At 50.7% G+C, this 25,411-nt stretch overlaps 1 protein-coding gene across 4 annotated transcripts in view; it reads right to left on the bottom strand.

Moving 5' to 3' along the window:
* Positions 1-210: 210 nt before the first annotated feature.
* The window catches only part of BLK (BLK proto-oncogene, Src family tyrosine kinase), a 51,454-nt gene continuing 26,253 nt past the window's right edge, over positions 211-25,411 (bottom strand). For 2 of the 4 annotated variants that reach the window (XM_043891215.1, XM_043891217.1), the window contains exons 2-13: positions 18,970-19,078; positions 16,574-16,628; positions 15,069-15,162; positions 14,132-14,230; positions 13,095-13,198; positions 8,991-9,137; positions 8,377-8,529; positions 6,933-7,112; positions 5,747-5,823; positions 3,219-3,369; positions 1,530-1,661; positions 211-859 (exon numbers count right to left, since the gene is read on the bottom strand). In XM_043891215.1, the coding sequence (XP_043747150.1) occupies positions 654-859; positions 1,530-1,661; positions 3,219-3,369; positions 5,747-5,823; positions 6,933-7,112; positions 8,377-8,529; positions 8,991-9,137; positions 13,095-13,198; positions 14,132-14,230; positions 15,069-15,162; positions 16,574-16,628; positions 18,970-19,077 (1,506 nt within the window). In that variant the 5' untranslated portion in view covers position 19,078 and the 3' untranslated portion in view covers positions 211-653. Of the gene's footprint in view, positions 860-1,529; positions 1,662-3,218; positions 3,370-5,746; positions 5,824-6,932; positions 7,113-8,376; positions 8,530-8,990; positions 9,138-13,094; positions 13,199-14,131; positions 14,231-15,068; positions 15,163-16,573; positions 16,629-18,969; positions 19,079-22,832; positions 23,044-23,841; positions 23,992-25,411 lie in introns of those variants that run through there. The other 2 variants (XM_043891214.1, XM_043891216.1) reach the window with 2 other exon arrangements.

A 25,411-nucleotide genomic window follows, 5' to 3' on the forward strand; every position in this document is an offset into this window, starting at 1 on the left:
GCTGAGGATGTCTGAGGTGAGAGCGCCACCTGCTGCTGCTGCTCCAGCTGCCCTAAGAGGCAGTGACGGCGCCCCGGTCTTGGGGCTGGGGTCCTAGATTTCCTCCTGAAACCCAGGGCCGTCTGCGAGTCCCTCGAGGCACCACCCATGCAGCCACGAATGGCACGTGTGCGCTGTCCAGGCTCGTCGCCAAAAACGACACGGGAAACGTCAGGTCTCGCGACTTTATTTCCGAGAAGTCCCAGAGTGCCGAGCGCGGTCCGGGTCAGGTGAGAGCCGCGGGACTCGGGTCGCCGGTGGATTCTTGTTTCCGGTGCCAGCACAGGGAGCCTTCTGTGACGTGATGACGGACTCTGAGGAGGGTGCCGGGCACTACCCTGAACTTTTCACCGGGGCATCCTCGTGAGGAACATGCGAGGTAGGTTCTGTCGTGGTTCGTCTCCTCTGTGCCAGCGTGAAGGTGAAGGCACGACGAGGCTAAGTCGCCCAGGGGCGCGCAACCGGACAGGTGTGGCGCTGCGATTGCATCCCGCTCCAAAGGCCAGGCCGCGACCCAGCCGCCTCTAGTTTCCTCGTCTGAGAAATGGGCGTGCGGACATCTCCCCGCCTTCCAGTGCCTCTGGGGCCGAGGCCAGACCGCTCTGCACGCGGGCCTAGGGCTGCAGCTCGTACTGGCCCTCGGTGGCCGTGTGGAAGTCCTCGAGCACCGACTGCAGGAACTCGAAGGTGGGCCGCTCCTCCGGCCGGCTGCGCCAGCACTCGGCGATGATGCCGTTGTACAGCTCAGGTGGGCACGAGTCTGGGCGCGGCATGCGGTAGCCGCGCTCCAGGTTGCGGATGACCTCGGGGTTGCTCATCCCTGGAGGTGGAAGGGACGTGGCTGAGGACCGGCGGGGCATCCACCGGCGTCTCTGCCCTCTCAGCCCGGTTGGTGCCACCTTCACGCATCCCTCTATGTACTTTTCATTGCTTCCAGAACAGTGTAGATGATCTCAGTGCGGGGCAGTTCCTCCTGGATGGGGTGCTACCTGCTTACCTGGGACTGTCAGGCACACAGGTGACCATCACTCACCAAGCAGGTGCTTGGTGAACAGGCCCCAGCCCCTCCCAGGGGCTGCTAAGGGCCCAAGCCCTTCAGATCGGCCTGGGGGTTGGCTCTCAGGATGGAGGTTTGGGGGCTGTACCCATGGTGTAAGGCCAAGGGAGGGACCACTTGGCCACTCAACTGAGGGCAAACTAATTGGAAGAAACTTGAATTCAGACCCCGACCTTAACTGAATTCCAGATTTGTGGGCTCACTGACCTCTGCTGGATGCATGGGACACAGTCCTGTTTCCAAGAGCAATGCTGAGGGCAGGGAGGGCAGCCCCGCCCCCACAGCGGCACACCTGGCTTTCAGTTTCAACCGTGGGGCTCTATTCTGACACGCAGGTGGGCAGCCCCAGACCCTGCGGGTGAGACATCTGCCATCATAGCTGCCTCTGGATGGCCCTGAGCTGGGAGGGTCGCTGCAGGACGCAGCCGCCTACCTGGGTAGGGCACACGCCCATAAGTGACAATTTCCATCAGGAGGATTCCAAATGACCACACGTCCGCTTTGATGGTGAACACCCCAAAATGGATGGCCTCTGGGGCGGTCCACTTGATGGGGAACTTGGCCCCTGCAAGAAAAGCCATGAGCAGCTTCGTGAGGCCATGAATGACTTCCTCCACACCCCGCAACTCCTTGCTCTTTCTCCCCCAGCCCCTGCCCTGCCTGGGGATGCCTGGGTCACTATATCAGACAGAAGTGCGTCCAGGGAGTCATTTAGACCCACAGGACATGTGACCAGGAGTGTGAAGACCCTGGGGGTCCACGGCACCAAAGGGCAAATACCACCCCCCTCGCCCGCTTTGTGTCTGCCTGAATCGGCTTCACTGGGCGACCAGCGTGTGTTTTTACCTGAGACTGAACAGTTTGTTTCCACCTCCCATTAGCCTTGTTTACTAACATGAACCCATGACTGGGGCAAATCATTTAACTTGTCCTTGCCTTAGTTGGGATCCCCTGCTGGCTCAGACAGTAAAGAATCTGCCTCAAGTGCAGGAGACCTGGGTTCAATCCCTGGGTCAGGAAGATCCCTTGGAGAAGGGAATAGCTACCCACTCCAGTATTCTTGCCTGGGAAATCCCATGGACAGAGGAGGCTGGTGGGCTATAGTCCATGGGGTTGCAAAGAGTCAGGTGCAACTGACTAACACTTTCACTTTACTGCCTTAGTTAATCCTTTCCTGCAAAAGGGAAGTGGTGACACGTGACTCATGTACCTCCTAGGGTCACAGTGAGGAAGGAGTTCAAATCCTGCAGCCCTGGATGACGTCCACAGCAGGCTGCATGGCCCAGCCCTTGATCACCTGCACCTTCCCTAGCTTTCTCGCCTGAAGTTCCCTCAATGAATGGGACAGATAATCCATTTCCCGTATCAACTGATGAATATGTTCACTAATATCACTCACTTGCTTAATGAAATGTATTTTGAGCGCCTCAAATCCTCTTGAAAAGAGGATTTTGCCTAAGTTTTTACAAAGTAAAGCAAAGCACCTGTAGCAACCCCAATTCAGGTATTAGGTTTTTGCTGCTCATACTTTGGGTTTTCCAGGTGGCATTAGTGGTAAAGAACCCACCTGCCAATGCAGGAGATGTAAGAGATGCATGTTCCATCCCCAGGCTGGGAAGATCCCCTGAAGGAGGAAATGGCAACCCATTCCAGTATTCTTGCCTGGAGAATCCCATGGACAGAGGAGCCTGGTGGGCTACAAGTCCATGGGGTCAAAAAGAGTTGGACATGACTGAAGTGACTGAGCAGGCAGGCCATTAGAGTAGTGTTTTCTAAAGCCTGCTCTGTGAACCCCTGGTTCTATGAGAGGTTCACAGAACCTTCGTGAAAGAAGTTTCTGGGGTTCCAATGACTTCGGGAGACACAACGTGAAACATATGTGCCCTGTTCCTCAGCTGCACGCCTTCTCAGTGCCTTTACTATGCTGCTCTGGGCTGGGAACCTCCGAGAGAGGACTCAGAGAATGGGTGGTACCTCTAAGCCTACTCTCTCACATAGTCACTCCTCCTGAGGCACCTGTGCTCTGCAAAGCACGTCAGGGACATGCTGAACTAGCCGGGAGCAAGGTCAGACTCGCACGGCAAGACGTCCGCGGGGGGCTGGGGAGCTGTGTGCTGCTCACCCTCCTGGGCGGTGTATTCATTGTCGATGATCCGGGCCAAGCCGAAGTCGCCGATTTTGCAGCACAAGGCCTCAGACACCAGGATGTTGGCCGCTCTCAGGTCCCGGTGGATTGAATTCATCTGCTCGATGTACGCCATTCCTTCTGCAATCTGAGGGAGTGGGCCCCACAGTGAAGGCCAGCCTCCCGCAGGGGGAGAAAGGACTTTAGGCCACCCTGTGCATCAGAGCCTGACATCAGAGACAGGCGGGGTGACAGGACGGGGGAGCTGCCGCGTGGCTGCAAAGTGAGGCACACGGGCTGCGGCTGGAGGGGAGCTTTGCCCTTCATGCTGTGGAGCAGGATAAGGAGCACCCAGAAGGCAGAGTGTGCATGCGTGTGTGAATGCTTGTACACAGAGCGAGGCATTTGCGTGACCAGAATGTGTTTTAGAAGCTGTTCACCTGGAAGGTTCTGACTTTCTGCTTTCCTAACCTTCAGATTCTTGGCCACATCTACTTATAAACTTATTTATTTGCAGAGTACATCATGAGAAATGCTGGGCTGGATGAAGCACAAGCTGGAATCAAGATTGCCGGGAGAAATATCAATAATCTTGGATATGCAGATGACACCACCCTTATGGCAGAAAGTGAAGAAGAACTAAAGAGCCTCTTGATGAAAGTGAAAGAGGAGAGTGAAAAAGTTGGCTTAAAGCTCAACATTCAGAAAACTAAGATCATGGCATCTGGTCCCATCACTTCATGGCAAATAGATGGGGAAACAGTGGAAACAGTGACAGACTTTATTATTTTGAGCTCCAAAATCGCTGCAGATGGTGACCACAGCCATGAAATTAAAAGACACTTGCTCCTTGGAAGAAAAGTTATGACCAACCTAGACAGCATATTAAAAAGCAGAGACATTACTTTGCCAAGAAAGGTCCATCTAGTCAAAGCAATGGTTTTCCAGTGGTCATGCATGGATATGAGGGTTGGACTATAATGAAAGCTGAGCGCCGAAGAGTGGATGCTTTTGAACTGAGTGTTGGAGAAGACTCTTAAGAGTCCCTTGGACTGCAAGGAGATCCAACCAGTCCATCCTGAAGGAAAACAGTCCTGAATATTCTTTGGAAGGACTGATGCTGAAGCTGAAACTCCAATACTTTGACCACCTGATGGAAAGAACTAACTCATTAGGAAAGACCCTGATGCTGGGAAAGATTGAGGGCAGGAGGAGAAGGGGACGACAGAAGATGAGATGGCTGGACGGCATCACTGTCTCGATGGACATGAATTTGAGTAAACTCCATGAGTTGGTGATGGACAGGGAAGCCTGGCGTGCTGCAGTCCATGGGGTCGCAGAGTCGGACACGATTGAGCGACTGAACTGAACTGAACTTATAACTCAGGTGACTTTTCATATCGCTTGCCTCTAGGGGACCCAAGATTTCCCAGAGGATTGACGGAGACCATTGCCAGAGAGTGAGAAAAGGAAAAGAAAGGGAAAAAAGGGAATGGGCAGGCTTATCACTGAGCTGTGGTTTGAAACCAGTTACCAGGCTTAGTTTTCCGAGACCACCTCACCATCCTGTTCAACCCAGCCTGTGCGCACCTCAGTGGAAAAAAGGGGGTGGAAAAAAGGCACGGTGACCTCAGTTCCTGCCCTGATACTAATAGCAGATAACGACTTGGAGGGGGGTGGGGGTGGTGTGGGATAGGGGAGGGTGCCTCCCTCCAACAGGATGTGTGTGTGTGTTTCTGTGTCTCACGGGCTGACCACAGACCGGAGCTTTTCTTCTGAGAGTTCCAGTTTTAACAGACACACACCCAGGGCCACCAGATGTGCTTTGCTGCCAGTTAGAGTCCTCAGCTAAAATCCCCCGGGAGGAACGTTTCCCTCCCCTTCATTTTGCTCTTCGCCTCATGATGTCTGAGTCTCCAGAAGGCATTGATGGGCACCCTCTGAGGACGGAGGAGGTCACCACAAAGTGCTGACCTGCCATATGACGTGGAATTCGTGGGAACTCTCTGGGTTCCCCACACCGTCCTTTCTTCCTCTGGTCCTCACCAACAGAACCTTCATGGCTGCCTAGGAGACAGACTACATTTCCCAAGCTCCCTTGCAGCTAGGTGCGGGCAGGTGACAGGTGGCCAGGGGGCTGGGAGAGCAAGTGTAGTGAGTGACTTCCAGCAGTTGGCTCTAAGGGAGGGGGTGCGGTTTGCCCCCTCCCTCCCACTTCTTCTTCCTGGCTGAGGAGGACAAGATGCTAAAGCATGAGCAGGTCCCTGGGTGGGCAGATGATCTGTTAAGACCCCAGTGGGTGGAAGAAACCTGGGTCCCTGTGACTCTGAGGGGCATCTCCACTGCCTGCCCCAGACTGCCCGCCTCTGGTGCTGACACATTGAAACTATGACGACTTGGGCCTTCTGTCTCTCACAGCCCAGCCTAAATCTAACCGACAGCCTCCAAAGAGTTGATCTCGCTGAGCCACAGGGGCAGAGGACAGGGCCCAGGGGCCTGGATCACTGCATTTGGCGCTCACGAACCTGGGCCGACATGTCAATCAGCCTTGAGAGGGACAGTCGGCTACCTTCATCTGTCTTCAGGAAATCCAGCAGGCAGCCTGAGGAAAGAGAAGTTGTAGCTGAACTTCCACTGGGTGACCCGACCCTGGCCGGGCCAGCCTCTCAGGGTGTGGGCTGCTGCCCATCTGGGCGGGAAGTGGGTGGCACTCTTTCAGGCCTCTTGTACCCACAGAACAAACCACCCACGGCTGCAGGTGCCTCTGCTCTACAGAAACTTCATCTCAGCCCTCACAGCTCCCAAGAGGCGCTGATATGCTGCCAGCTGCTCGGAGGGCATCAGGTCTCGGTCAGGGTCAAGGTCACACAGTCAAGGAACTGCTCATTCCCTGCATGACATTACAAAGCATCTTCTGCCCTCCTCACCCCTCACCCTTTGTTGGCGGACATTCTGCCTCCGAAGATGCAAGAAATCACCAGAATTACGGAGACTTATCTCCTGGAGTCGGTACAGGGGACAGACCGCCTCTTTGGTATCTAAGAGCGGGGGACTGCTCACCTGAGGGGTGGCTAAGAGGTGAGCAAGGGAGCCACATGCCTCCAGCTCAATGTAGGACCCCTTCATGGCACCCTTTAAGGAACAGACAGCATTTTAGGATCCGACAGGAATCAGGGTGCAGTCAGGGTCATAGGAGGGGTGAGAAGGATTCCTCAGGCCCCAGTAGAGAATGGCCATACTCTGGACCTCAGTGGCCGTCTCACCAACCTCTCATCATCCGTGTTCATAGGGTTGTAAAAGGTCTCCTGGACTAGAACTGTCTCTGGACGCCCAGCCTACTATTCTTTTGACTTTGCTGCCCTCTGTCCACCCCAGGGGGTGCCAAGCAGTCCTGGGCACAGGAGGGTCCCTGCAAAGATGCTGGTTCAGGGTCTCCTGAGTTATGGAAACTCCTCTATAAGGACCACTTGGCTGTCTTGTTCTCATCATCCTTCACTCTGCCCCCACCCATGCGTGTGGAACACCCTAGATCTGCAGGATGTTGGCTGATTGATCCAGCTCATGCCTCAGTGGTCCCCTGCAGAGGTCCCCCAGCCAGGCAAACTCACAGAGCAGATCAGCCTTATCCTTCTCGGCGACCCCAAGCCTGGACTCCCACCCTCAAGCCTCCCTGCCTCTGTCTGAGGGATGCAGCCCTGGGCAGGGCCCTACCTCTGGCCATGTACTCAGTCACGATGTAGATGGGTTCCTTGGTGACCACAGCGTAGAGACGGACCAGCCTCTCATGCTGGAGAGTTTTCATCAGGTTGGCCTCACCCAGGAAGGCCTCTGGAGACATGGTTCCCTCCTTCAAGGTCTTGATGGCCACCTTGATGTTGTTTTTATAATAACCTGAGGCCCGGGGACAGAAGAAGATGAAGAGGATTTCAGAGAATGTGGAGGTGGGGGGAGGTGAAACCTTAACCAAAATCTATGTAAGCTTCCAGGAGCCATCCCTGTTCTATATAGATGGGGCACTGAGGCCAGAGCCCCACCCCCTAGAAGTGGTCCTGGGCTGGAATTACAGCTCCTGATGGTGACGGATGTGCCTGCTTACCTAGAAGGATTCGAGCCTGTCCCAGCCTCCTCTGCTAGACAGGAACCCCGGGCAGTTATGGAAATTACCCAGCCTGGGAAGGGGGCTGTTTCACCTCCTGGTCCCTACAACCAAGTCTGGGGTGTGTCCCTTTTGTCCGCCTATCCCTACATAATGAGTCTCTCTGACCACTTGATAGCTTCAGTGTGGCAGTAAGCATCACAGCCCGTGGCAGAATCATAGAGGAGGCAGAGGTGGCTGGGGCCTCCGTCCCCCTCTCTGTGCCTTGTGATGTTCATTTCCAGATCCTTACAGCACCTGCACACACCCCTAACCGCCCCCACCCCCCCAGTCCATTAGGTCCCTGTCTACACTGAAGTGAAAAGATAAGTCAGGACTCAGACTTGCAAGGAGCCAGGGGAAGCTCCTGCCAGGGGTGCCCCAGGCATCAGTCCTGGATGCCGGAGGAATCAGGGAGGCAGCAGGACCCCACCTGAAATCATGCCACAGAGACATGGACCTTTCCAGGGATAAAATAAAGCATCTTTTATATTCTGATCACACGCTGGTAAGCAGAAGAGCGGCCATTCACTGTAATTGAAGGTGAGGCCACAGGGGCTGGGAAGTTAAGGGACAGGCTATTCTCACAGCTGCATGTGGTGACTTTGTTATCAGGGTCCTGGAGCCCCTGGTTCAGCTCTCCCCATGGTTAACATGCTGTTTCCACCCAGTGAGACAAAGCTAAGACGAGCTAGCCAGGCTCCTCTTCCAGGTCACACAGGAGTCAATGGCAAAGGCAGCTTTGGGTAGTGAAGAAGGAAGGCGGGAATGGGCTGGGGTGGGGACAGGGGGAGAGCTGCATTCTACCCCTGCTTCATCACCATGTTAGAACAGCCGAGGGCAGGTGACTTCAGTGTTCTGTGCTTGCATTACCCCGTCTGTAAAGTGGGTATATGGCCCCAGTCCCTTCCCCTCCACAAGCCTCTGTGGGAAGTACGACGCCCTGTGCAGGTCCCGAGCCTTCTGTGCTCTAGGACGCAGGGCAGTGGGTGAGCGACTCCCGGAGTACCACATACTCACCCATCCAGACTTCACCAAACTGCCCGGACCCAAGCTTCCTGACCAGCTTGAGAGACTGCCGGGGGATTTCCCACTCATCCTGGGCCCAGGGGTTCTGGGGGGCCAGGCTCACACAGGGCTGGGTCAGCCTCTGGCACAACCCGTCCCCTTTCTCTGCATTAGGAAAGAAGAGATGAGCTGGAGGTCACAAGCATAGACAGATGTGTGGAGACCATATAGATCATGAGCGCTATATCACTCCCAGCTGTGTCCCTGCTCCTCCTTGACAGCCCCACATCCACCCCAAGTTCAGTGTGCACAAGGGCACACACACACACACACACTCAGCTCTCTACATTTGTTTTACATAAAATAAGCTTAGCATGCTATCATTGTCCTGCTGTCTCTAAGACTGAAAATACTTGCTATTCTCCATGTGGTCACAGCCAACCTACAGGATCAGGGACATCATTATGTTGACAGTTATCAACACCTTGGGTCCAGCCTTGGGATAATCCTCCACCCCTCCGCCAAAATAGCACCAATGATTCATGCGATCTTGAGAACTCAGTGATGGAGAGACATGAGGGCTCCTCTGGTACAGCCCACCCCTCTATCAGATGCCCCCCTCTTACTAGAATAGTGCTGCACCAGAGCCTGAAGAGTGGGGAAGGTGTTCCGGGGGGAGATGTAATAGCCGCCTTCATCCAGGGAGCGGATCTTATAGTGTTTGATCACCTCCCCCTGCGTGGTCACATCCTTCACAGACAGAGAAAAGGCACCTAGAGAGTTAACAAAGACACACGCGTGAGAAGTAAGACACAAAGAGGGAAAACCAGGATTGGGATTTGGGCTTCATTTCAAGGCCTTGGAAAAGTGTTGTTAGTCGCTCAGTCGTGTCCGACTCTTTTGAGACTCCATGGATTGTAGCCCTCCAGGCTCCTCTGTCCATGAAATTCTTCAGGCAAGAATACTGGAGTACGTAGCCATTCCCTTCTGCAGGGGATCTTCCTGACCCAGAGATCAAACCCAGGTCTCCTGCATTGCAGGCAAGTTCCGCCAATTCTGCTTTCCATTTTGACCATCATCAGTTACCTTTTTCTTAATCTCACCCTCCACCCTCCTGAAAGCCTTTCCTATCAGCTCATTCTAACTCTGTCCTTTGCATTCCTCCTCAAACCTCCTAAAACTGCTCCAGAACTCTGGAGCAGGCAGAATGCTCTCTTAGCCATCAGGCTGTTCTCCTACTTGGGCACCTGGGACTTGAGGACCCTTTGCCCTGGAATATTGAGAAATATAGTTTTTGGAGGGACTAAGAGATTGACTCACTCATTCATTCCTTCATTCCACTGAAAGATTGACTCTGCCCCACATGCAATAGCAAATTACAACCCAAAGCACTCCTGTCCATGGGGAAGAGCATAATAAGACACAACCCAGGGCTTCTGTTCACATCCATACATACATCTACGTATTCTGTTTTCTAGGCTAATGTTTCCTGCAGTCAGAGGTTGCAGATGCCAAGGGTTAAGAGCAATTTAGGAGGCAACAATTTCCAGCTGAGAAAATTTTTTTCCATGAACTTGATATTTCTATAAGGCGCCTCTGTTCAGCTATCTGGGTGCCACATGCTTCCACTTTTACTTGCTAAATGAGAAACCTGAGGCCCCGAAGGGGGATGTCGCTTGCCCCAGGGCCCTTGGCTGATCAGCGATCAGCTTGGGGGCTCCCGTGACCGTACTAAAGGCGCGCCTACAGCGGGCAGTACCACCCTCCGCCACCAGGTGTCAGGCTCGGACACCTCTTGTCCTGGGCGTGGGCGCTTGATTTTTGCCCAGCGCTGTTCGTCTTCCGGCGTCTTTCCTCCCTTATCAGACTATCACCCCATCTCAAATCCCTTCTCCCCTACCTTGGCCATTGCGCCTGTCTCATCGCCCACCTGCAAAAGGATGTGGAGAGGCCGCGCGTCCTGTGACGTGTCTTACCGCTGACATCCCGCCCCTCGTATCCTACCCCAGCCCAACCTGCACGCTGCAAAGTGTCTTCCCAACTTCGCCCCTGGTGAGTGCAGCAAGCCCGGGTATCACAGGAGAGTGGCGCTAGTGAGTACATTCATCCACGCTCCGCCCTAGTGAGGAAAAGAGCTATCTTCTCCACTCCCGCGGCTGTTCCCTGCTTGTGATGGCTCCAGATCAGCCAAGGAGACCCGAGTCTCTTCCTCCAGTGCCACGGGAGCTCTTATTTAGGGCCTCTCTGCCGTGTGGGCTCCTCTCAGGGCCCGTCCCTAATATCTTTTTACAATTTGGCATTCCCTCTTCTTAAAGCGGATCTCAATCCTTCCTGTTCACAACATCTGGATCCCCTGTCCTGCCTCCACCCTGCGGCTGGAATGAGCTGGGACGCGGGGCTGGGCTCCCAGAGACTGAGATTTTCGTAAAGGCCACCTGTCCTTGAACTGGGAAACTAGTCAGTTCTAACATACATACCAGTAAAATTAGTCTCGAGAAGCTAAGGGATGTCCTGGAGACCTCTTAGGTTAGAAGTCGCTGCCCGCCTTCTGGGAGCAGTGTTCCTTCCCGCCTGAAGAGGCTTTGGATTTCCGCGGAATGTGTGCGCATGTGTATAGAGGTGCTGTATACTTGCGCGGGGTCTTCTAGCCCCTGCTCCAACTGGCCAATCCCAGCCTGGACTAGTTGTGGGGTGGGGGGGCAAGGACAGGAGGAGACACCCCACCTTTAGAGATCCTTTCCTCCTTCACACTGAGGTTGGGGTGGCTTTCTCTCCAGAGGGCCCCTTAGCAACAGGCAGCCATTAAAACATCATTTCCTGGTGAAATGACGTGATGTCTGGCATTTGCTTCAAAGTAATGGGGGTGGGGATGTACATGAAATCAGATTAGCTGGGTTGATTATTGTTGAAGCTGGGTGTTGAGTACAGGGGTTCCATTTACTATTTGCTTTACTTGTGTATATGTTTGAAATATTCTACAGCAAACAAAACATCTAGTCATCTTCACCCTGCTTGGCAAGTTCTCCTCCATCCGCCCAGTGTTAGGTCTGTTTGACACATTTTAGAGCTTGTGAAAATGTTCAGAGCCTCTCAGATGATTGGGCCCTGATGCTTGTTCACTGTTGGTCTCGAATGAGTCACTTCTTCCCTCAGTTTCCCCATCTTTCAAATGGGAATATTGGCCCAGTATCTCAAAGATGGAAGGCTAGAGGCAAACCTACCAGGAAGCATATGCCTCAAGGTTCATAGCAGTACCTTTATAACAGCCCCAAACTGGAAACAGCCCCAATTCCACCATATGGAGAAAGAACTTATGGAATATTCATATCCTGGATTCTGTTTAGCTGTCAAAGTGAACAGATTATTGCTGTTGCCTCAGCCGTGCAAATGCATCTGTGATGGACGGAATTGTGTCCCCCCATCCCTGCTAATTCCTGTGTTCAAGTCCTGTACCCCAGTGATGTGACTATCTTTGGAAATAGGGTCTTTAAAGGGGCGGTCACATTACTGAGGTGGGTCCTGATCCAACGCAACTGGTGTCCTTACAAGAGGGGATGAGGACACAGACAGATGCAGAGGATGGCCACATGGGGACACAGAGAGAAGACGGCCGCCTGCAAGCTGGGGAGAGAGGCCCCGGGGAACCAGCCCTGCTGACACCTCAACCGTCGATCTCTGGCCTCTGGAACTGTGGGAAAGCACAGGTCTGCTATTTAAGCCTCTCAGTTCCTGTACTTTACTACAGAAGGCCTAGCAAACAAATACAGAATTTTACAAGGTCGAGTGAAAGGAATAAGACACAAAAACGAAAATGGCTCGATCCCACTTGTATAATAAAGGTGAAAAACAGACAAAACATGGGTGGTAAAACTATAAAGAAAGGCAAGAAAGGGCTTCCATCAAGGTCAGGATAGTGGTGGCTTCTCTGGGGGTGGGAAGGTGAATCAGGAAGGGGTACCAGTGGGGCAGTGAGAGGGGCTCTGGGCATCTGGAATATTCTTGCTCTTGTGGTTACACAGATGTTCACTTATTCTAACTCTATGTTTATAATTCTGCTCTTGTTCATAATTTATGCAATATTTAGATGTGTTTTATATTTGATGGCCAAAAGCACTTTAAGAAGGAAAGGCAGAAAACTAATGACAGAGAAAGAGAAAACCCAGTGACCGGAGGGCGGTGGCAGAAACATTCCACTCGGTCAGTGGGTTTAGGTCTAGGAGTCCCCCCAGTTCTCATGATCACTACCCGCTTCTTTTTCATCCCATGCTGTGCCCCAAACTTCTGCTGCCTCCTAGGCTCTTGCAAGTGTCTGAGTCACAGCCTCTGACTGAGATGATCTCTGAAGATTCTTTCAGCTCCCAAATCCTTTGATTCCAGATGGGTCACCCCCCTCTTCCGCCCCTGCCAGCTTCAGCGCTCCTGCTGACCCAAGCCGTGTGAGACCAGCCCGCAGTGGCTGGAGCAGCTCTCTAACGCCCTCTCCGATCCACCATCCGTGTTGGGTGCATTTCTAGCCAGGTCTCGGGAGAGCTGTGTGTGTGCACAGCCTCAAGGTCAAATACTGGATACTCATGGGCTGTCCTGGCTAGCCCATGTGGCAGGGACACCCAGGTGGAAGCTATCAGATTCTCCTGGCTGGCACCTCCTCTGCCCCCTCACAACTCCCAGAAGGACGGCCATAGGTGGGGGTCCCCGGCTGCATGCGGAGGGCAGCAGGGCCCCAGGCTTACCTTTGTTGGTTTCGCTCTCTCTAATAAGAAAGGCACCAGCCTTATTCACTGGAGCCAGAAGCTGCCTCTCGGCATCTCTCCGGCAAATGGATCTAAAGAACCACCTGGAAGGGAAAAGCACAAGGGCAGGCAGAGCTGAGAGCGGCCATGCTCCTGGGGATCTTTCACCCAAGTCCCTTCCCCCTTGAGATACACTGTGTTCCTGTTGCCAACTTGACCCTGAGCTGAACCCCCGTATCTTGCTACGTGAAATTCCCTCAGCCCCTTTCTCTGCTCTCAGCAATGGTCTCGGTGTTTCCTTGACAAGAAGTGAGAACGCTATGTGGTGCCCTTTGTTAATTTCGCTCTGGGTAAATGCACCCGATACCTTCCCCTGCAGCCCGCCCTCCTTGCGTCGCGTCTCTAGTGCTCCCTGAGCGTGGCTGGTTGAGGTGGACCTGCCCTAGCCTCCCTCTGGTCCAAGGACTGGGCGTGCTGGGCAGGGAGCCCTCCCGAGGGTGAACATCACTGGGCAAGGCTGCTAACCTGCTCCAGCTCATGAGTTTGACGGACTCTGAGCTCCTTCCGGGGAGGGGCTGTGTCCGAGTCAGTTTGGCGTCCTCCCCAGCCCTGGGCAGAGCCAGGCTCTGGCTCTGGTTGTTCGGGGCTCTAATGACTGAGGACATGGCTGGTGCTGTGTGCTTGTGAGTGATGAGGATACTGTGCCCAGGCTCTCCTGTGAGTCCCCCGAGGTGTGAGCCCTGAGTCCTGCCCCTGGAGGCAGGGGAGGAGGCTGGCTGGTTAGCCAGGAAATAGGCAGCTCTCATCTTACAGATGGGCGGAGTGCGTAGGCTCCCTGGTGTCCTTGGCGTCACACGGACGCTTAGACGTTGTCTGGGATTTTAGACAAGCCTTTTCCAGCGACTCCAAGTCCCCACCCCTCTCCTGTGCCCTCCCTGCCGGATTCACACCCTGCTCTGCTTTTTAGCTGCTTTCTGGCTCGGTCCTGCATGGAACAGAAGCGGCCAGCACACCCGTGGGGCTGTGTGTTCACCTACTTTTCCACTTCCAGGGTCTCTACCCGAGTCACAAAGTTGCTGGGCACGTAGCCTTCTCTTCCTGTGATGAGAGACTTGGCCAACCACCAGTCTCCAGTTCTAGGAAGGAAGGAAAAACAGAACGGGTAGTGACTCTCGCGGGCCTCTCCCTCGATAGCTCACAGCCCACAGCAGCATCTCAGGCAGAAACTTTGAGAGGCAGACAGTTGGGTAGAGAGAAGGGACTGGGGCCAGGGGCTCAGTGCCAGGGGTGTCCAGGTCATTTCCAACTTGCAAGCTTCCTTCCAGGGAAGAAGGGGACGATGAGGCCTCCAGGGGAGGTTTGTCTACACAGCCTGATTCACCCAAGAGCAGCCCAGTCTTCTAGTGAGCCGCCTCCTCTCGATCAATGGGACACTTTTAGAGTTTAGGGAGTAAGTTTGCACTGGATGGGAAAGACAGCAACAAGAAGGGCTGCTAAGAAAGGATGAACCAAGAGCTGTTCTGCTCTTGGATGGAGACCCTCGCAGAACTTCGAGAACAAAAGCAGCTCCCAGGATCCACAGGACAAGCATGACGTTTGAGGCAGAGGAGAAACCCTGGATAAATCTGGACACAACTGACTCCAACCCAGAGCTGTGATGGAGTGGTCAGGCAAGCCCTGTGGGTGTCAGGAGGGCTGCACGGAGGAGGTGACATTAGAGGTGGGTTTTGAAGAGAGGATAGGATTTTGACAGCAGAGCGGGAGGTAGTGAATAGGAACCACCTCACCAGAAAGACTTTCAAAAAGTGCATGAAGGAAAGGTGATTGGGTCAAGTTTAGGAAAGTGCTGGGTGACTGGGCTGGGGGGTGGGGGGCGGGGCCCTGGAGAAGATATTCAGGAGGCAGCTGTGGGGTGTCGGTGGGGGAGAGGGCAGGGGGTCCTGCAGTGACAGGGACGGTGTCCTGGACACTTACTCGCTCAGGATCTGCAACTTCTCCCCCTTCAGCATCTGCAGGTCCCGGTCGTTCATGGCCTTATAGTCATACAGGGCCACCACGAAGTGATTCTCTAAAGGGAACAGGTTAGACATGGCCACTGCTCTGGCCACGACAGGCATGGCGGGGGCGGGAGAATCCTGAGGGTCTAGGGAGATGGGCTTTGTGGACCCAAGCCTGGGACCAGCGTCAGCAGATCCCTCAGCACCTTGGAGGCCGTGAGCTGCCCCTCCCGCCCTCCCCGCCTCTGTCCCAAGGGGAGCAGTGGTCTCAGAACACGGCAGCTGTAACTGACCTGTGACTGTGCCCAGGGCCTGGTCACAGTGCTCAGCCTGACAGTACCCAGACAAGCTGGTGGTCCCACAGCAGAGGTGGGGAGGGGGCTCCGGAGCTTGCTTAGTGTTTTTCCAGTGACCACTACTTTTCTGCACAGCTCGGGGGAGCCAAGACCCCTCCAGGAAAAGATCACCTGGAGACCACTTATCTTCCCTGGGAGTAGATGACTCAGCTTTGTCACCAAAGCCTGGCTATTCACCCCCCCCTGCCAGGAAGGAGGGGCTGGAATACATGTGCTGAAGACTGTTGGTTTATTTCCTTCCCCTGAGCTTTCTTCCTGGAGGTACGAAGTCCCCAGCAGGAAGTGAAGGACCCACAACCCCCACCCCACAATGGTAATTCATCATATCCTCAGCAGGATAAGAAACACAAGGCACCAGGAGAAGCCCCTAACTGGGCTCCAGCTGTTTGGAGTAGACAGGCTCCTGAGTTCCTTCAGGGGAAGGGCCGTGTCGTAGTTAGTTTGGCATCCTCCGCAGTCCTGGGGCAGAGCTGGGCTCTGGGTTGATTGCTTGGTGCAGGGGTGTGACTGCATGAAGCCTGAGGACCCCAGGTGCTGGGTGCAGGTGGGTGATGAGGATGCTGGGGTGGAGCCCTGCTGGAAGCCCCAGCCCCTGAGCCCCTTGCCCAAGTCTGAGCTTCTGACGCAGGACGGCCGAGGTCATTCATTATGGCATCTCCACAGTCCCTCCCATCAGAGTGAAGTGGAGGCTGGGGGTGGTTAGAAGGTTGGCGGGGGGGCTTTAAAAGTGGGTTGGGAAACAAGATGATGCTTCCACGTGTGGAACAGAGCAGGGGCTAGGATGCAGAGCATCGGCCTTGACCCTTGGAAGCTGGGTGCTAGAATCTTTGAAAGCCTGGGTTTGATGATGCTGGCTATATCTGCGGTAACTCTTTTGGTGTTTGTTTATAGTTTGTAAGGTCTTTTACAAAGATTCAGGCTCAGATACTGAAGGAGCTGGTGCTTAGACTCCTGGAGAGATCCCCTTTGACAGGTGAAACCTGGGGCACCTCACTCAGCCTCCCTCCAGACTTCTCTCAAACCCTCTTCTCCAGGCAGCTGCTCCCACCTCAGCCCTGTTCCAGCTGCACGAAGCCGGGGCCCAGAGGACGTGGCCAGGGGGCGCTCAGCTGCAGCTCCTTCTTACCTTGATCTGGGTGCGTGGTGTCGGGAGGTGGGGGAGCCAGGTGGTTAAACACAACCTAGAGCGGAAATGCAGGCGCTCTATATTAGTTCACACCCTGAGGTCTGGGTGGGGCCTTGTGGGGTGAGGCTGCCAGTTGGAGGATCTGGGGGAGCCCGAGCTGCACAGTTAAACTCTACAAGAGCCGCTGAAACTCCCCAGGTGCCGGCACCACCCCCCACTACCCCCCACCATCTGCCAGACCACACACAGGGTTGGAGGAGAGGTACGTGGGGATGCCCCAAACTTCGTAAGAAGCAGCTGTGGAATTGGCGGCAGGGAACGGGATCACTCAGGTTATAAGCCTGGCTCTGCTTTAAAAGATGAAGTTGCAGAAGAGTATTTGTTCTCAAGGAAAATTACTTAAAAAGCATATTTCGCTAAAACTCAACGAGTGTATTTCCAGATATGTACCCTGTAGAGAAAGTTTTATACAGGAATGCTCCTAGCCTCCCAAAAAATTAAATAAAAATTGTTGAAGTGTGGAAATCACTCTTTGACCAAAGACAGACAAATAGACAAACTGGTTGGAAAGTCATGCAATGAAATTCTGGACAACTCTAGGAGTTTGCCGCTATGGTCCCGCACATTCACGTGTATAAAACCCACATCTGTAACAGAGATCAGAAACCCAGGTCTCCGGGCTTCCCTAGTGGCTAAGTGGTAAAGAATTGGCCTGCCAATGCAGGAGACACAGGTTCGATCCCTGATCTGGGAAGATCCCACATGCCGAGGAGCAACTAAGCCCATGTGCCACAACTACTGAGCCCGCGTGCCCTAGGACCTGTGCTCTGAAATGAGAGTCACCACCGTGAGAGGCTCGTGCACGACAACTAGGGAAGACCTGAGCAGCAACGAAGACCCAGCACAGCCAACAGTAAACCAATAAATGCACATTAAAGAAAAGATCCCACGTCTCAGACGAATATGTGCCATCTGATTCAGAGGGCAAAATCAAACTGAAGAGTGTATAGAAATGCACACATATGTGATCACACCGAAAAGGGAGGTAAGAAATGATAAACACTCAGGCCAGTGAGAGCCGAGGTGACCAGGATCGACGGGGCAGCAGACAGTCTCAACCGGTCACTCTCTGCTTCTGAGGATGAGGGGGTGCTGAGCTGGGTGTTCATCTTGTTCTTACTTTCAACTTGATGTATGTGTTACAAAAATTCTTTTTGTACTCTATATTTGTTGAACACAATTTTGAAGTAGCATTTTGCAAAATGGCATGTATCGCTTGGTTCCCATGAAGATATAAACACATAAATAGCACACAGGAAAGGGGTCTGGAGGCAGGAGCTCTGAAGTGAAAAATCCTGGTATCATTGGGCAGTGGGACAAATGAGTATTTATAATTTTTTTCCATAATTAATATATATTATGTGACTTTTTTAAAAAGTTAAAAACTTTCTAAACTCTAACACTTATTAGCAAGTAACAAACTCAATTTAAGTCAGAGTTTGCCCAGTGAATCATTCGTTCATTCAATAAACATTTCGTTATTTGCCAAGCCCTGCACTAAATTGGGACATAGATGGAGATTTCTCTAGAAAATGGGATTAGCAATCCCCTGTCCCCCAACCACTTCAGGTCACTGTCAGAATAAGGCAATGGCCAGATGGATATGCTGATGGGGGTAGAGAGATCTGGAGTGGGGGATCCAGGCATGACTCCCAGCTGCCCCAAATGAAAAGGGGGTAGGTGGCCAGGTGGGAAGAGACATGAATAGTCATCTAAAAGTGCATCTTTGGGGATGGTACCGTCAAATGGTGCTTTGTGAGCAGACCAGAACCATGAAGGGGACAATGATTTCCAGGAGCTTCTGGGCAGGGGTGGGGGGAGCAGATGTTGCTAAATGCTCCAGACTCCCCCAATTTCCTTTTTTCAAGTTGACATTTTTTTTATTTCCTTTTCTGTCCAGGCTGCCCTTGCCCATTGAAAACTGGCTAAGAATTAACAGGTGGGCCCACCAGGCCTGGTCCTGCACTAAAGGCAATATGGTATTGCCTTCTATACCTGTATATACACTGCATATGGTCACAGCCCCATCAGAAAGGCATTCTGACTGTACCCATTTTACAGATGCAGACACTGAGGCATAGGGGAGGTAAGTAACCTGCTTCGAAGCACATAGCTAATAAATTTTGGCTCAACAACCTGGCTGCTTAATTTTATAGTATACCACCACCACGACTTGAGCCAGGGTGGCTGTGGGAGGGGGCCTGTTTGTCAGAGCCCTGAGTTATCTCGAGATGTTGCTGGCCCTGGCTGGAGGCAAGCAGCAGCCCTGGAGCCGCAGAGGTAGGCTCTGTGCTCCCGTCCCCCACCCTCTCCAGCTGGGCCCCCAGGTCACTCACCAGGGGCGGCAGTGGCGGGGGCTCTTTGCCCGGGGCGTTGGTCTTCACAGGGCTCCATCCACTCCTGCCCTTCTCCTTGACCTGCCTTTTGCTGCTCACCACTCCCATCCTGTCAGAGAGCACACAGCAGATCAGCGATGTAAGTTTTCAGAACCTCTGTGCACAAGAGAACCCCCAAACCCCTTCCCGTGGCCGATTACAAAGGTAGAGAGGGAGTAGCGGGGAGCGTGAGGTCAAAGTCAGAACATGGGTTCAGAAGGGGTTTGGGCGGGCTAAGCTTGTCTGCATCTTTTTCCAAGAGCCAGAAGAGGTGGCCCAGAGAGGAGAGATGCCTGGGTTTAGGACTCAGAAATGGTCTGGTCTGAGGAAAGTGCCAGAAACCTGCTGGGGTGGATCCCAGGCCCTGGGGATGGGAGCCTTGCTATCTAGAAAGAGGTGACCGGCGCATCTGGCGGTCTGGGTTCCAGTCTTCACTGGGGAAGGTCGCATCCCCTCTCTTGGACCATTAGAACATCCTGAGGTCCTTTCCAGCTCAGGTTTTCTGACGAGATGCTGTAATTTACAGCACAATGAGAGCATGGGCACCTAAGGTCAACTTCTCAGTAATATACAGGAAACTTCTCGAGAGGCAAAGGAAATATGATCAAGATTTTTCTTGAATAAAGAGACTTCAGTGACAGATGTGGGAAAGGCCCCAGCATCCCCACCATGTCACCACCACCCTCACTCCAGGCATAGCTGTTCGGCGAGTGCTTACTCTTGACCCAGAACTTCACCTATCTCATATCATCCTTCAGTTCTCCAAAATGAGTGCAAGTGGGAGGCCTGCGATGGTAAATCGCTGGCTCCTGGTCGGACAGTTAACCAACACAGAGCCAGTCCGGGGGCCTGGGCTGACCCCACCACCACGCTCCGGCTCACAGCCGGCCCACCCCCACCAGGCAGATGCGTACGGAGGAAAGGGCCCCTGTCTGAAGGGTGTGTGGATGACTGCCACTGGATATACACATCGTGTTCTAAGCTGCACCCCTTCCCCCACATCTCAGTGTCTTACAGTTAATGATGATTCGTAGGTAATTAGCAGCATTTCCCCCTCTCTCTTAGTGATACATAAACGCTAGCCCTCCGAGCAGTGGTGTCTTAGACTCAAAGAAACACCATAAAGCATTTCTTTCAGAGAGTTAAAAGCACACCCCTCGTATTATTTCTCTTCAAAACCATCTTGAAAAAAGAAAAGACTATAATAATTGTGAATAATGGATAGAGAACCATTGTAATAAATAACCCACAAGTATTTTTTTTTAGTATATTTCTCATACAGAACATTTGTAAACTATATTAGTAATATAGTACTAATTTTATTAGTACTATACTAATTACTAATTATTAGTAGTAATAATAATGTAAACTAATTATTAATTAGTTGTAGTTACTAATAATGTAAACAGCTCTGATACTTCACATGTTTAAAGAATGACCCTCTTTTTCTTGTATTTGTGTGCATGCTCAGTTGCCTCCGTCATGTCTGACTCTTTGTGACCCCATGGACCGTAGCCCGCCAGCCTGCCCAGTTCATGGGATTCTTCAGGCAGGAGTCCTGGAGTGGGTTGCCATGCCCTACTTCAGGGGATCTTCCCGACCCAGAGATTGAACCCGTGTCTCCTGCATTACAGGCAGATTATAGACCGCTGAGCCACCAGCAAAGCCCCTTTTCTGTATTTACTTGTATTTAAGTAGTCTCTTTTGTTAGTTTAGGTCACCTTTAACATCAAATGAAATAAAGTGACAAAGTGAACATTTCAGTTCTCAGAGATCTTTAGGTATCCACATTTTGGATAAGGGATAGTGGGTTTGTACTTGTAAGGGCTGCTGAATTTTACCAGGTGCCTATTTAATATCTATTAATATAGTAATTTTTCTTCTTTAATTTGTTGATGTAATGAATTATGTTGATAAATTTTTTTTCTATTGCATTCTATTTATTTCTATTGCATTCTGGAGTAAAAGCTATTAGGTTGCAGCGCATTAGTCTTTTTAATACATGGTTAGATCCTATTTGTTAATATTTTATTTTGAATGAAAATCTATATTCCCAAGTGTGATTAGTCTATGAGGAATTAACATTAAGATGATGCTGGCTTCCTAACATACCAGGGAGCTGTTCACCTTTTTTCCTATAATCTTGAGTAATTTAATAACACTGGGGCTATCTGTTCTTTAAAGGCTAAAAGGAACTCAGCTGGTAAGTCCTCTGTTCCTGGGGTTTTAAATAATAGATCTTTAAATAAATTTCCAATTTCTTCTATAGGAATTTGTCTCTTGCTATTTTTCCTCCTTCTTACACCATTTTGATAATTTATATGATTTATAAGAGATCTTTGATTTCCTTTACTTTTCAAATTCATTGCAATGAAGGTTTACATCATAATGTTTTGTAATTATTTTCATTTCTTCTCTTTCTTGATTATGGTTTATTTCTTGTTCCCAGCAGTCATTAAAAGTACTTTCAATAAAAAGTATGATTTTTAATTGGATAAAATTATCTGAAAGTTTCTAAGACCAAATAAAGTTTTATACCAGCTTTAAAATTATGAAAAGGAGAGTATAATCAAAATAACATGAAAGTGGACTAGGAATAGATGTATCACCAGTGAAACATAATAATAAGCATGCAAACAGATTCCAGTACATATAGAAATGGTGGCATATTAATTCAGTGGGGAGCTGAGGGTTTATTTTAATAAAAGGTATTGAGAAAATATCTATCTACTTAGAAGAAAGTGCAACTGGACCCCAATCTCACACCACATTAAAAATAAGTTCCAGGTATACTGAAAAAATATATTTAAAATTTTTTAAAAATTAAAAATTTGGAAGAAAAATTAGGAGTCTAAAACGTATGACCCAGGCTTCTCTGGTGGCTCAGTGGTAAAGAATCCACCTGCCAATGCAGGAGCCCCAGGAGATGCAGGTTTGATCCCTGGGTCAGGAAGATCCCCTGGAGAAGGAAATGGCAACCCAGTCCAGTATTCTTGCCTGGGAACTCCAATGGACAGAAGAACCTGGAAGGCTACAGTCCATGAGGTTGCAAAGAATTAGATGCGACTTAGTGACTGAACAACAACAAGAATGACAGCAACAACATGTGACTCAGAGCTGGAGATAACAATGAACCAAGATAGAGTAGCTGGAAACTAAGGATAGAAAGGCAAATTCATAACAGAAAGGCAAATTCATAAATGTTAAGGGTACTATACAGTAAAGGAAACCATCATGAAGTCAGAAGATGAGCAATAGATTGGGGGAAAGATTTGCAAACTGTATGGCAGACAAATGTCTATTTATAATATACACAGAGCTCATGAAAATTGACAAGAAGTATGGGATTAGCATATAATCTACGCAATAGAAAAATTAGTAAAAATATAAATAGGCAATCCATCCAACACAAATGTGAATCACTAAATAGGCATGTGAAATGCTAAAATTACTTCCCAATTGGAAAATGCTAATCAGAGTATCAAGGAAACACTATATCACATCAATAAGATTGGGAAATAAATACAAGGAATGGTAACACCAATTGTTGATGATAAAGGGAAATTGTGTTTCTTACTTTACCGGTACAAAAGTATTTATTATTGTTAATTCATCTGTTCTTTCTCACTCCATTTCTAGGTTGAAAGCTTTATGAAGGCTGGGATTTTTGTATTATACATCATTAAATCTAAATTACCAAAACAGTGCCTGGCATGGAATAAGTGTTTAATAAACATTTATTGAACAAATAAAATATTAAATATTACCAAACTTTTAGAAAGCAATCTTTCAAGTTCTATTAAAATGAAAAAAAATATACATACCTTTCGATTTACAATCCCTCTTCCAAGACTCTCATGGTACAATAAGACATCATTATACAGGAATGTGTAAGATATACATGCTTTATTGCAGCGATAGTTGGGGCAACAAAAAACAGAACATAAAAAACTTTGTAGCTGCTCACCAACTGTAAAGCCGGACTTTAAAAGTGTCTAAAATATGATACATCTATTAAAAAGAATGTGCTAGATCTTTACCAGCGAGGCTAAGAGGAATTTCTACAACATATTGTTAGGTGAGAAAGGCAGGATGCAACGAAGCGGGTGAGGTTTACCCATATTCGGAAAAAACAAAGAATGAGACAAGAAACCCGAGTATAGGGTTAGGGTTAGGTTTGGGAGGGTAAACACCAAGCTGTTTACTTTGGTTATTGGTGGGGAAGGTAGAGACAGAAAAGAAGGTAGAACACCCCCACCCCCAACCTCCAACAGAAAGAAAGAGCAAATTTTAAAAAATGTGTGTGTGGGAGTGTGTAGGAGTGTTGATGCAAAGTAGGGCTCCAAAAAGATATTTCCTAAAATGTTAATATTGTTTATCTCAAATAATGGGACCTCATGTGACTTTTTAACTGCTTTCTTATGATTTTATATATTCCTTGAATTTTCTAACAGCAAGCATATCTTATTGGTACAAGTAGTAAAATGAAAAGAGACATGAATGACTTCCTCAGCACCAGAGAGGGTGTAAGACCTGGACCAGGGTCAGCCCCAGCACTGGGGAACAACTCCCTGGGTCTCAGGGTTTTCCTCCTCCTTCCAGCCTCCTGGCTCAACGAAGGGTCAGTGGGCAGCAGCTTCTAGAATTTTCCCTACATGGACATCTGGTTCTGTGCCTGCCCAAATGACCAATCCTGTCTGGTCAACCCTATTGCCACCAGTTTTAAACTTTCTGTGCAAACCTTTCTGTCCACTTAAACAACAGAACTGAACAGCCACATAACTTGACAGGAAGTATGAACACAATTCCTCAGATCAAATCACCCCTACTTACACGCCCTTGTCCTTCAGCTCCTCAGCAGTGTGCATGCAGATGGTTTTCCATGGGTTTTCTAAACGCATGGGTTCTCTAGGGTCCCGCCGCCCCAGGGGCCCTGACTGGAGCCCGAGGTAATCAGGAGGGCTCGTGACAAGCACAGTCCTGTCCCGGGCTCGGGCTGCCACCCTGCTGTGATGTTTTAGCAGTTTCAGGCTGGGTGGAGCCAGGAAACGCAGGGTCCATGCAGAAGGCCTAGGCAACATGTGCAGGTCCCAGGAGCTTCAGGGGGCTTTGCTGCACTCGGGGGATACTGGCCTCCTTCCAGCAGTGAAGGACGGATGGGAGAAGGGTATATGTGTGTGTGTGAGAGCACACACATGTGCACCTGTGTGTGTGCGCGTGACAGAGCAACCGTGCATATGCTATGTGTGTGTGAGTAGTGCAGAGAGGGTGGGGGGTAGCAAGAGAAGGGGAAGGTTGGGGGGGAGGCTCATGCTTGTTTATCTGGACTAGGTTAGACCCCCGTGCAGACCTTGACCGGAGCAGGGAGATCAACGTGGGCCCCAGGGGAGACGCTTGTAGTCTGAAACACAGCCTCAACCTTAAAACTTTTTATTTACAGTTGCCAGCATTTCACAGGTTGAAAGGATTTGATAGAAGTGATTTATTGGATATTCATGTAGCATCCATAGGGTTTCCCAGGTGGCGCTAGTGGTAAAGAGCCCGCCTGCCAATGCAGGAGACATAAGAGACGCAGGTTCCATCCCTGGGTTGGGAAGATCCCCTGGAGAAGGGCATGGCAACCCGCTCCAGTATTCTTGCCTGGAGAATCCTGTGGTCAGAGGAGCCTGGCAGGCTATGGTCCATAGGGTGGCAGAGTCGGACGCAACTAAAGTGACTTCACACAGCACATAGCATCCATAGGGTGGCTATGATTATTCTCATTTCACTGCTGAGGATGGAGTGGCCAGGTGACTTGCTAAGATCACACTGAGGGTGACAGAGTCAGGCGCTAGAGGAGACCTCCCTGCCCAAAGAGAGTGCATGGGTGCCTTGCCTGGGGTTCTATCACCAGGGCTCACAGTTTGAGTTCTGTCACCTCGTCTTCATCTCTGTGGGGACTGCACCTGCCTCTGAAGCCCTCCAGCCCAGAGGAGAAGCCCTCCGAGAGCTGAGGGAGAGGGGAGGTGTGGGATTCCAGGGAGAGCCTGGCACAGCAATCTCCCTCCTCCCTGGTCCAGGGGAAGGGGGTGGTCCAAGCAAGCAACCAACTGGCCAGGTGAACCTGGGCAAATCATCTCATCTTCTAGACTCAGTCTCCTCACCTATAAAATGGGGAAGTATGAAACTATTCCTCATTTTCATATATAAAGACTTTTTGAAAAAACATACTCAAAGATGAATGCCGAAAAAGTCAAACAATACACTTTCCTGTTTGGGGCCGAGGAGGCAATTTTGTTTCTGCAGAATTAAACCAGGTTTCAATGCACTTTCTGCTTGCATCACCCTTCATCCTGGTCCTGGCATTGTGGAACACCATTTTTTTTTTAGTATGTTTTTAAATAAATACTGATAACCTGTCGAT

This window comes from Cervus elaphus, chromosome 29, assembly GCF_910594005.1.
Source record: "Cervus elaphus chromosome 29, mCerEla1.1, whole genome shotgun sequence".
Lineage (NCBI taxonomy): Eukaryota > Metazoa > Chordata > Mammalia > Artiodactyla > Cervidae > Cervus > Cervus elaphus.